At 34.1% G+C, this 13,077-nt stretch overlaps 1 protein-coding gene across 1 annotated transcript; it reads left to right on the top strand.

Annotated features, from left to right (window-relative positions):
• Nucleotides 1-2,984: 2,984 nt before the first annotated feature.
• LOC11405800 (protein PIN-LIKES 7) lies at nucleotides 2,985-11,698 on the top strand. The gene is made up of 9 exons (XM_024783652.2): nucleotides 2,985-3,301; nucleotides 3,444-3,523; nucleotides 3,614-3,738; nucleotides 3,814-3,935; nucleotides 9,955-10,167; nucleotides 10,336-10,455; nucleotides 10,549-10,649; nucleotides 10,746-10,984; nucleotides 11,185-11,698. The coding sequence occupies exons 1-9, from the start codon at nucleotides 3,164-3,166 to the stop codon at nucleotides 11,310-11,312; spliced, it is 1,266 nt and encodes a 421-aa protein (XP_024639420.1). The 5' UTR covers nucleotides 2,985-3,163; the 3' UTR covers nucleotides 11,313-11,698.
• The last annotated feature ends 1,379 nt before the right edge of the window (nucleotides 11,699-13,077 follow it).

The following is a 13,077-nucleotide window of genomic DNA, read 5'->3' as shown; positions in this document are numbered from 1 at the left end:
GCCAATTCCAAACGAATTTTTGAAATTGTAATAAATTTTTACAACTACAAGATATTTTCTTCTAAATATAACAAATAAATAAATTGAAATAGTTTTTTACTTTCTTAATTGCAGTTTTGATCCTTAATTTTCAATATTTTGCAGTTTTCGTCCCTGTATTTTAAAATTTAACAGTTTTGGCCCCTTCTTATTTTTTAACTAAAAATTGGAGATATGATATGTTTTTAAAAAAAAATAGTTTAGGATTTGAAGATGAGAAAATATCAACACCACATTGAGCTTAAATGATTAATAAGCCTCCACAAAATACAAATTATTCTTAGAAAAAAATACAACTCATTTGGAAGAAAATGATTTCGAATCCTGGCTGGAACAATCTTTAGCCTGACTTAGTTTACCGACCGCCTAAACTCTAGATTACTAAGTGGACATTTCCTTATGAATTATTGGATTAGTAAAAGTAATTTCAAATGATTACTAGAGGAGAACGCTTCGTTCTCTTTCCTTCGATATGGTGTTCTAACTAACGCCGGCGATAGTTACCGGTGTTCGTCAGTGGTTCATACAGTGGTTCTCTACAGTTTTCCAATGTGCCTCCGGATCTTCTTCAAGGTTCTTCTCCTTTGTTGAAGATTCGGTGTTGCTTCTATGGTTTTCCATTCATTCCTTTCTATGAATAGTTACTCATCAGTGCTACAATCGGTTGTCCTTTCTACTTCTCTGGTACGTCTTTCTGCTTACGAAGCTATTTCTTGGTAGATATTGGTGTTCTTATTCTAGAACATTTTGGTTTTCTGAAGTTTTTGTTACATGCTATGTCGCTCGTCAGTGTTGGTATTGGTTTCACACTTTATTTCGTTGTTTATATTGTTGAATCAATTAGCTTAATTTTGCCAATGGAATTTCCTAGCTCCGCCGCGGCCCCAGAGGAAAAAATCCTTTTCTCAGGCAGTTTCAAATACTTGCGATTTGCCTCTATGCCAGCTTCCCCCAAGAACGGTTAAAGGGGGCTCTGTTAGTGTGAAAATGTCCTCTCTATCGCCAAATTTGAAAATGTCCTCTGCCAGTAGAGGATGGTCATTGAAGCTTACACGCTAGGTTAACTCTTCAAAAGGGGGATTCTCCCCTAACCACATGCGATCTCTACAAGAAAATGTCCTCTCTATGGCCAAATTTGAAAAATTCGAATATTGTGCCCCTTTGCAAAGGATTCTTTGCACTTCTATTCAACACAGTTAAAGAGATGCAAAAATTATGGTCTTTAAGGTTGTTGAATCTCAAACTAGGCATCTTGAGGTTTTCGTGTTGGACAAAGGACTTCCATCCTTCCAAGCAAAAACTTTTACATGCACAAGTTTGGATTCAAATTATGAACCTCCCCCAAGAGCATTGGAGACCAACATTTCTTTTTGAAATTACTTCTAGTTTGGGCACCCCTCTCTTTCCATTGATGAATCCACAAAAAAACCGTCTATTTGTCCATTATGCACGTGTTTTGGTTGATATATGCCTCTATGTGGGGATTGTGTTTGAGAAATATCCTTTATACTGTAAAAATTGTGGAGTCATTGGCCCCTCTATTCAGAAATGCAAGAGACTTGCAACTGACCAAGTGGAGGTGAATAAAACTGCTATGAAACTATTGAGGATGCTAAGATAGCAGATGGTTGTAGAGGAAAAGCTACAACAGTTGATTATAGCATTGGAAATGTGACAGACAATATTATGATGATTCAAAGTAATCTTGCGAATATAGCCAATGAACCAATCACTTTCAACTTAAATGATCGTGAACTGTCTGCAATGGCTTCTAGCTCTCTTCTCTCTAAGGATGGGATGAATTCCTATAATTCTGATAATCCCATTTGTTTTACTATCTCTGGTGCTATCCCAAACCAGGATGTCTTGGTCTCTAGTCCTAAGTCAGCTCCTTTTACAAGAAGCTAAAATAGGATCTAATTCATAAGATATTAAAGGAAACTTATCTGCCATGGTGGTGGACCATAACCAAGAGACTTCAATACTACATCCCCCACCCAACTCATATTTAACTCAACAATATAAGCCCGAATTATTGAATTGAAAATAAAATGCATATAACAGGCTAATAAGAGATCATACAATAAAAAAATAATAGTAGTAATTATAATAATAAATAATACAGTTGCAGTACAACTTTAAATCACCTTTGAATTTGGGGGAGGTGGGATTTGATTTGTCTGGGACGTGATAAAGATTGATTCATGTGGACACTGTAGCAACAATTAGACAAAAAAAATTGTGCTAAGAATCACCATGTATATATAAAACTTGTCTCTATTAATTATGCTTAATTGTCCCCATTCCAAGCATTTTTGGACTACTAATTCTTTTGGATTCTCATATAGTACTAAAGTTTCAAACCAATTGTTATTTCTAAATCCACTAATAATGAATAAACCATCAAATTAGAGTACACTAGTTTTATGTGAGTGACTTTAGGTTTATTTTTGAATAATAATAAATCAAATGTCGATAAAAACCAATTGTATTACTTCTTTTAACATAGCAATTTGCAATTGGAAGGATCTTTCGGTGTTTGAAGAATTATAACAATTAATCAATTATTATGTTAAAAAATACGAGTCAAATAGTATTTGAAAATGTGTTTATAAATGTTTTAAACGGTTTCGTAAAAAAAAATAAGTGTTACAAAGTCGATGCAATAATTTTTAATATCAAGTTTTAATATTTTTATCTTTTTTATTTACCTAAGATGCTTTTAGCCGGTAAAATCTAATGAAAAATAATTTTTTTGTTGTTAATAGACCTAAAATGAGAGTTTTAGTAGTCTTACTCTTATGCCGACCCATAACTTATCCAATCTGCTACCATGCCACTTAGATCACACTTCATATATCTAATACTGACTATGAAGGGTATGTTAAAGAATTTCACATGGGGATAAATATAAGATGTAGTGACTATACATTGTCATGCATGTGCCATATTATGTCATGTCACCATTGGTCCTTACCCCTACATCTCAGTAAGTAAGCATTGGTTGTTAATCATTCATCTTTCTCACCTACAGAAATAAATTCAAAGTGTTCAGATTAAGCAGCAACCATATGAAGTGTGTATAGTATAGTTCAGTTGCAGCACAAGAAAATCAAAAGCAAAGATGGGTTTTGTACAACTTTTGGAAGTGGCTTCTATGCCAGTTATTCAAGTCTTACTTGTTAGTGCATTGGGGGCTTTTATGGCTACTCAGTATTTCAACAATCTTCTTTCACCAGATTTTAGGAAATCCTTGAACAAGGTATGTGCTTCAAGGTAAATTAAATATAGTATTAATCAATTTAAATAAATATAAGTAAAACTTATAGTATTATATATGTACATAACACATTTTCAATGTGAAAAGCAAATACTGTTTTGTTTTTTTGGTTTACCTTTTGCAGGTTGCATTCTTTATATTCACTCCTTCACTTATATTTTCAAGTTTTGCTAAAAGTGTTTCACTTCAAGATATGATATCATGGTACATATGGCTTTTAAGTTTTCGACTCTCAGAAAATAACTCTGATTTTGCTATCACGGTAATCAATTTGTTTATTTCTGATTGATACAGGTGGTTTATGCCTGTTAATGTTGGACTCACCTTCTTAATTGGAGGGATTTTAGGATGGTTATTAGTAAAATTACTAAGACCTAACTTGAAAGTAGAAGGTCTTATTATTGCTGCTTGTTCATCAGGTATTGTGAGAGATAAATAATTGTAACTGTTATCTAAAATGGTCTGATTTCATGAATTATGCTTTAATTAACCAGGAAACATGGGAGGCTTGCCAGTTGTAATTATCCCAGCAATATGTAATGAGAAAGGAGGTCCATTTGGTGCACGCGATGTATGCCACAGCAATGCACTCTCATATGCATCTTTCTCTATGGCAGTAAGGCATCATCATCCTATCACATTTTTATACTTTGCTCTATGAAGCACTGACACATAGACACCGAACAAGACACTGACACGTCGACACCAATAATAATTTGAGAATATGAATTAATTGAATGTAATCACTTGTGTCAGTGCCATGTCGGACACTAGACATGTCTTCTATAAGAAGTATATGGTGCTACATAGATTTTGTTATATATCTTGTTTGTTGGGAAGAGGCTGCTGCACTTGAAACCTGAAATGTTTAATGATCATGCATGTAAAACTCAAAGTGTATGGGGTTGCCACACTAACCTTTAGGTTCGATTCGCCCCCACCAATAAATGTATATTGGATGCAATAGGAATGACCGGCGAATCCCCTTCAGGATACTATGAGTTCCTTGACGTGTATTGCACAACCACACCAAGCGTATCTCCTAACAGTATTTTACAGATTTATGGTTCCAGCAATTCACTCATGCATTAGAGAATTGATGGATGATTTAGAATAATAGAATGGTGAAGAATTATGTTGTTAATGTAACAAAATTCTGTCCAAATTGTGTGTAGTTGTGTGGTTTTTGTATATTCAACTAATGCCCAAATGTCAAGCATTTATAGTGCATTATATGACTCTTCACATGAGAGAAAGCACCTATTTAACTTGAATCAATGCCATGATTCATTAAGCACCCTTTTGCCAAAGGTTATAACCATATATACTTGAATCAATGTCATGGTTCATTATTAATAATAAATAATAATGTTCCAATGTATATGAATGGTTCCCATGAAGAGTTACAACTTTTGGTTCTAAAGTGATTCCATTATTTTGGAAATCACCAACAATCCCCCACCATTTTCAAAATACTAAATCACATAAATCCGGAAATTCATGCCTTTAGATAATGGTATCTCGCGATTTGAACCATTACTTAGTAAGTTAAGTTTTCGTTCATTCCCAAATAGTATGGTAGGCAAGCTTTGAACCAACTATCCATTAGAACAAGTGTGCATAACTTACACATAGAATCTCGGTACCATTGATAAAGAGACTTGTAAGATGACACATTAAGAAGGCCTTGTGTCATATATCCCTTTTCATGAGAATTTAAGAGTCAAGCCCTTGAACTCCGTGAAGCGGCCAAACTTCATTCTCACATAGGTAGACTATATCGGGAATGCCCCATAAGTATGCATTCCAGCAAATATATGCTATATGTCCATTAAGAGGAAAACCTCATCCTACCTTTTTTCTTCTTATGGTCCAAGTACTTTTACCTTTGGGATGTATCTATTGTCAAGTACTACAATTACTCTAATAGTGTACTTTCACCATTGAACCCAAGACTTGATGCTACTCAAGTGTGGGTTGAGTTTCCACTATTGGTAATCAATTAGATATGGGCTTGAGTCCCATCCCCAATGATGTCTTCAACACCATATCCTTTGTCAGACCTTTCGTCAAAGGATCTGCAAGATTCTTCTCTGTTCTTACGAACATGATGGAAATTATTCCATTAGAAATCAAGTCTCTTACATAGCTATGTCTTAAACCAATATGCCTTGATTTCCCATTATAAACTTGGCTATAAGCTTTTGATAGTGTGGATTGACTATCACAATGTATGGATACTGGCGCCATTGGCTTTTGCCAAACTGGTATGTCATACAATAAATTTCTTAGCCATTCTGCCTCTTTACTCCCTGCAGCCAATGCAATAAATTCTGCAGCCATGGTGGAGTCGGCAATGCATGTTTGTTTCTTTGAACCCCAAGAAACTGCACCTCCACCAAGGTTGAAGATCCATCCACTTGTGGAAGCATGATCTTCAACATACGTTACCCAACTAGCATCTGTGTATCCTTCCAAAACAGAAGGGTCTCCACTATATGTTAAACAATAATTCATTGTTCCCTTTAAGTATTTTAATACTCTTTTCACAACGTGCCAGTGTTCTTTACTTGGATTGCTAGTATACTGACTTAACCTTCCAACAACATATGCTATGTCAGGTCTAGTACAAGTCATAGCATACATCAAGCATCCGATTACTTTAGAATATTCAAGTTGTGCCACAGGACAACCTTTGTTTGGTTGCAAACTGATAGTTTGGTCAAATGGGGTAGAGATCGATTTACAATCTAAATGATTGAATTTCTGAAGCACCTTTTCTATGTAATGAGATTGGGATAAACCAATATGGTTACCATCTCTTATGATTTTAATTCCTAAAATCACATCAGCTTCTCCTAAATCTTTCATATCAAAATTGTTGGATAAGAAAGCTTTTGTTTCTTCAACCTCATTTATACTTGTACCAAAGATCAACATGTCATCTACATATAAGCAAATCATGACACCTTTTCCATTTTGGAATTTACTGTAAATACACTTGTCAGATTCATTTATGATGTATCCGTTGGCTAACACAACTTGGTCAAACTTTTGGTGCCATTGTTTGGGTGCTTGTTTCAACCCATATAAAGACTTAATTAATTTACACACTTTATCTTCTTGACCTTTGATCACAAACCCTTCCGGTTGTTTCATATATACCTCTTCATCCAACTCTCCATTTAGGAAAGCAGTTTTAACATCCATTTGATGGATTACAAACTTATGGATGGATGTCAGTGCAATTAGCATTCTGATTTATGCAATTCTTGCAACAGGTGCATATGTATCAAAATAATCAATGCCTTCTTTTTGCGTAAACCCTTTAGCAACTAGTCTAGCCTTGAATTTATCAATGGTACCATCCACTTTCATTTTCCTTTTAAATATCCATTTACAGCCTATCGGTTTGGATCCGGGTGGGAGATCTACCACTTTCCAAGTTTTATTACCCATAATTGAATCCATTTCTTCTTGAATAGCTTCTTTCCAAAAAGCTGAATCTTGAGATTTTATAGCCTCTTCATATGTTACCGGATCACTCTCAAGGTTAAAGCAAATTGGTCCATAACTATTTATGGATTTACTTGTTCCTTCTACAAGAAACATGAAGAAATCAGATCCAAAATCTTTCTCTTTCCGGATCCTCTTACTTCTTCTAAGTTCTGAACCATCCAATGTATCTATATCAGATTCATTGTTTTCTAAATTTTGAACATTAGAATGAACAATATCCTTGGGATAAGAAATTGAGTTAAATCTATCTTCTTGAAAAATTGCATCTCTTGACTCAATTACTGTATTAACAGAATATGAGTCATTCGATTCAATAGTCAAGAATCTGTATGCTTTGCTATTTTCTGCATAGCCTAAAAATACACATTCAATTCCTCTTTCACCCAATTTCTTTCTTTTTGGTTCAGGCACTTTCACAATTGCTCTACAACCCCAAACTTTCAAATAATTAAGAGTAAGCTTTCTTTGTTTCCAAAGTTCATATGGGGTTGTTTTGTTCCTTTTGTTTGGAACCCTATTGAGGATGTAACATGCTGTTAGCATTGCTTCACCCCAATATCCTTTAGATAATCCAGAATAGGACAACATGGCATTAACCATTTCTACCAAAGTTCTATTCTTCCTTTCTGCTATTCCATTTTGTTGTGGGGTGTATGGTGCAGTTACTTGTTGCACAATACCAGTGGATTCAAAATAACTCGGATGATAGAACTCTCCTCCTCTATCACTTCTAAAGCATTTAATGAAAGTTTCATGTTGAAGTTCTACTTGTGCTTTAAATATTTTGAATTTATCTAAAACTTCATCTTTTGAATGCATTAAATAAACATAACAAAATCGAGTGCAATCATCAATGAAAGTAACAAAATATTTTTTACCACCAATGGTGGGCCAACCATGTAAATCACATACATCTGAATGAATTAAATCTAGCACCCTAGAACTTCTTTTAACACTTTTAAAAGGTTGTCTTGTAATTTTAGTCAACATGCAAGTAGTACATGAATCAAAAATTTTATCAAAATTAGGAATTAGATTTGATTTCATCATATCCTCCAATTTTCTAAAATTAACATGTCCCAATCGCATATGCCATAAATCACAAGACTCAACAATATAAGCAGAAATCATATTATTATTATTATTATTAATATTTGCAACATTACATTTGAACATATTCCCACACAAATATCCCTTTCCTACAAACACACCCCCCTTTGAGAGGATAAATTTATCTCCCTCAAATACAGATTTGAACCCATTCTTATTAAGTAATGGTACATAAATCAAGTTCTTCCTAACTTCAGGAACATAAAATACATCTTTAAGAGTAAGTGTTTTTCCAGAAGTGAATTCAATCTCTATGGTCCCTTTTCCTTGGACTTGCACAGTTGAATCATTTCCCATGTACAAAACACTCACATCTTTATTGATGGTCTTGAACATTTTCTTGTTTTTGCACACATGGCGAGTAGCACCAGAGTCTATCCACCATGAATCAACATCTTCAATCATGTTGATTTCAGAAATGACCGCAACAAAATCATCATTTGTTGCCCTTGAATTCTTTTCTTTGTTCTTCTTTTTAAAGAACCTGCATTCATTCTTGAAGTGTCCTTCTTTCCCACAAAAGTAACATTCACCTTTCCTTTTCTTTTTGTTGTTATTACCATTGTGGTTATGATGAGACTTATCATTTTCATGATTTCTCTTTTTGGAAGATTTGCTTGAATTTCCTTCTTCCATAACATGAACCTTCTCTTGAGTAACATGATTCTTAATACCTTCTTGTTTTCGGTATTCTTCTTCTAAACGAAGGTGATTGCCAAGTTGCTCAAGAGAAATGTCTTCCTTCTTATGTTTCATGGTTCGTTTGAAATCTTTCCAAGAAGGAGGAAGTTTGTCAATTATGGATGATACAATAATTGTTTCATCCATATTCATGTTATGTTGTTTGTAGTTGTTAAGAATACGTTCAATCTCATATAATTGTTCCATAACAGACTTATTATCTACCATTTTGTAATTATTAAAATGAGAGACAAGGAATTTCTTACTTGTTGCATCTTCACGCATGTATCTGGTTTCCAATTTGTCCCATAAGTCTTTTGCAGAAGGGCTACTCTGGTAGATATCGAACAAAGAGTCAGACATACCATTCAGGATGTGTCCTAAGCAGATGTAATCATCGTTGTCCCATTTCTGTCTGTCTCTTGTCTCAGCAACGGTTTCATCATCCTTCTCCTCAGGCCTTGCCATATTCAGAACGTATGCCACTTTCAATGTTGTAAGAAGAAACTTCATCTTCTTTTGCCACCGGATGAAATTTCCCCCATCAAACTTTTCCAACTTAACAAAGTCAGAAGTCATTTCTTTCAATGAAGCAGCCATAGAAATCGAACCTAAAGATTGTTATATATCTTGTTTGTTGGGAAGAGGCTGCTGCACTTGAAACCTGAAATGTTTAATGATCATGCATGTAAAACTCAAAGTGTATGGGGTTGCCACACTAACCTTTAGGTTCGATTCGCCCCCACCAATAAATGTATATTGGATGCAATAGGAATGACCGGCGAATCCCCTTCAGGATACTATGAGTTCCTTGACGTGTATTGCACAACCACACCAAGCGTATCTCCTAACAGTATTTTACAGATTTATGGTTCCAGCAATTCACTCATGCATTAGAGAATTGATGGATGATTTAGAATAATAGAATTGTGAAGAATTATGTTGTTAATGTAACAAAATTCTGTCCAAATTGTGTGTAGTTGTGTGGTTTTTGTATATTCAACTAATGCCCAAATGTCAAGCATTTATAGTGCATTATATGACTCTTCACATGAGAGAAAGCACCTATTTAACTTGAATCAATGCCATGATTCATTAAGCACCCTTTTGCCAAAGGTTATAACCATATATACTTGAATCAATGTCATGGTTCATTATTAATAATAAATAATAATGTTCCAATGTATATGAATGGTTCCCATGAAGAGTTACAACTTTTGGTTCTAAAGTGATTCCATTATTTTGGAAATCACCAACAGATTTTGCTTATACATAGCATGCAGTGTATCTTATTGTATTGTCTTGTGATAATATTTCGATTGTAGCTTGGTGGTATTTTCTTATGGACCTATACTTATCAAACTATAAGAAGCATCTCATTGAGATTTAAGGCACTTGAGGCTGCTGAGACCATAAAGACACCAAACAAAGATCTTGAAGGAAATGTAGATACTCCCCTTCTAAAGGGAAAAGACGATGAAAACACCGTGATAGAAGTGGCACCGTTGAGTTATATTGAAGACTCTGAAAGCCAAATCGTAAGACCTCGGGAGCCAGATTATGCTATACTTTTTTTTTTTAATTGAAAATGTTAGTATATTAGTTGTGTTAAAATTTTATAATTCATCGGGGTTTGAATCCTAGTCCTTCAACCTTTATTTCAGACAATGATAATTTGAAATGTCCTCAACTATCTTGATTTTCAGGTTAATGAACAAGATCAGTCTCATGAATCGAATAAGGAGAAACAATCATTTTTTAAAAGAATGATAGATGTTCTAACTCATCTTCTAGCGGAATTAATATCACCACCAGCAATTTCTGTAGTGAGTTCCTTTTTCTTCTTTCTTTCTTGATTCATTTCTTCTCTGCTTTGTTACATTTGTTTCAAATTTAACAATTACAAAATCCATAATCAGTTTTTCGGTTTCCTCTTTGGTGCGGTTGCATGGTTAAGGAACTTGATAATTGGAGACAATGCTCCATTTAGAGTAATCCAAAGCACTCTTGAATTACTTGGGTATGTGCCTTAATTTATTCATAAAAACCAAATAATCCAAAGTCTCTACTTCTTTTCTAACCACATAATTATTTGTTTAAACTTAATTCTTTGCAGAAATGGAACAATTCCTTGCATCACACTTTTGCTTGGTGGTAACCTCACTGCAGGCTTGAAATCATCAAGTGTAAAACCATTGACTCTCATCTGCATCATCATAACTCGGCTTTTCGTACTGCCTGTTATTGGATTATTTATTGTGAAAGCTGCGGCTAATTACGGCTTTCTCCCAGTGGATCCTTTGTTTCAATATACATTGGTGATGCAGTATGCAATGCCACCAGCAATGAGTATTAGTAAGTGATTAGATTACACATTTGCATAGAAGTTGTTTTGATTGAAGTACATTTACTTGTTATCTCATTAGCCATAGATACATTACATGAGATTAATTTTGATTGAGTGTGCAAAAATCTATAGACTATCAGTGCTTATCAATTAAATCCTATATTATATTGTTGTTCCTAACTTCAAAATTTGATGATACATTATGTAGGTACAATGGCTCAGGTGTTTGATGTAGGAAATGAAGAATGTTCAGTTATTCTGTTGTGGGCATATAGTGCTGCAGCCATTGCTCTCACCGCTTGGTCAACATTCCTCTTGTGGCTATTATCTTATTGAGTTACATTATACTTTTTAATGAAAACAGAAAATATTTGCTACAAGAGTGTACGTCTTTTAAGGTGCTGTGGATAATGGTTGTGTGACTACTGTCTACTGAAAACAATATCTAATGAAAAACATTCCTCTTGGCATTGTTGGATCTCATATAAATCAACTAATGCCAGAAAACAATGTTAAGAGTCAGGCATAATTGGTTTTCATGTCCCTCCAAAAATGATGACATTCAGAACATGTATCTAGCTAGACATATCCTATTTCCTTCTATAGGAAAAAAGTGCATTATCTATTGAAAAATGTAAAGTGTGTTTTTCATGTAGTAGTCCATTAGTCTTGCACTGGAAACAAAATTTTACTCCTATTATTTTCATTTTGATTTCTTGTAATTTTGTCTTTATTTCTATCCATTTTACAAATAATTTGTATATTATGAATGTTTATTAATTGATATAGATACTGCTCTTGGATGAAATAAATCCCTTCCCCTCTGTGTTTTTTATATTTGTCTTAGAATAGAAATATTTCTTTATAAAATTTCCAAATGGTTGGATGTGTTCCTATAGAACTCCTCCTCACTACGAAATTGTGGATCATAGCACTGTTACAAGTTAACCATCTAAACAGAATAAAAAACACATATAAATCAGAAACCCAACCCTAACTTGGAACATCTTAATCAAATATAAGCCACTGGATTAATATCCTTAGGCATAATAGTAACTCTCTTAGCATGAATAGCGCAAAGATTAATATCTTAAAACAAACCAACAAAATAAGCTTCAACAGCTTCTTGAAGACCATAAACAACAGTGCAATTTCCCTCACAAGTCTCTAAAACGGAAGCTTCCTTATTAGAAGCTCAGTGCTCTTCTGGTACTTACGGATCTCACGAAGAGCAACGGTTCCATGACAGAAACAGTGTGGTTTCTTCACTGCCCCGGTTGCCAGAGCTGATTTTCAAGCAACACTCTCTTTTGCCCCCTTTTTGGTTAGATGGACCTTCATGTGTTTAATTGCACTTTTGCCCCCTGTCTTTTTACCAATTGTGCGATTTTGCACCCCCTCTTCTTTTTTTTTTTAGCGATTTTGCACCCCATCATTTGCCCCCTTTCCCCTCTTTTAACGATGATTTTGAACAAAACACAATTGGCCAAAAAAAAGGGGTGCAAAATCGCTCAAAAAAAAAGTGGGTGCAAAATCGCACAATTAGCAAAATAGGGAGGAAAAGTGCAATTAAACCTTTAAAAAAATGAACATTTAGTCCGGTTCCTAGTATTTTAAAATTATTTTTGAAATAGATCAGCATACTTAGTTGGTTTTATTTTTGGGTTTGATTTATTCATAATAAAATTATAAAGTACGATATGGCAACCACCGAACAACTTGGAAATAGAAAAAAAAATTAAAGGCTTGTAAGATCATGAGAGTAATCCAACAATTACAAACTCCAATGACCTAAAAAAGATGCATACGATTATTATGATCTTCCACATTATACATGTTCATGTGTCAACCTTTTTTAGAGAATATATCAACCAATTTATCTTTTGAAAATATAAACCCAAAATAAAAGGAAAGAAAGAATGAAAGAAAAAAAAGGTGAAAGGAGAAAAGTAGAAGTCATGGAGATAATGGAAGACAAACATGTATATATAACATGGGACAAGACAATTATATTTGTAAAACATGAATCTTAGTAACACTATAAAGTTGAGTAAGAAAAAAAAAAAGTAAAACCATAATAGAAGGTAAATCAAACAATTAT

The sequence above is a fragment of the Medicago truncatula genome, chromosome 5 (genome assembly GCF_003473485.1).
Source record: "Medicago truncatula cultivar Jemalong A17 chromosome 5, MtrunA17r5.0-ANR, whole genome shotgun sequence".
NCBI lineage: Eukaryota > Viridiplantae > Streptophyta > Magnoliopsida > Fabales > Fabaceae > Medicago > Medicago truncatula.
The sequence above is the reverse complement of the archived record's forward strand: the minus strand, read 5'-3'. Positions and strand labels throughout refer to the sequence as shown.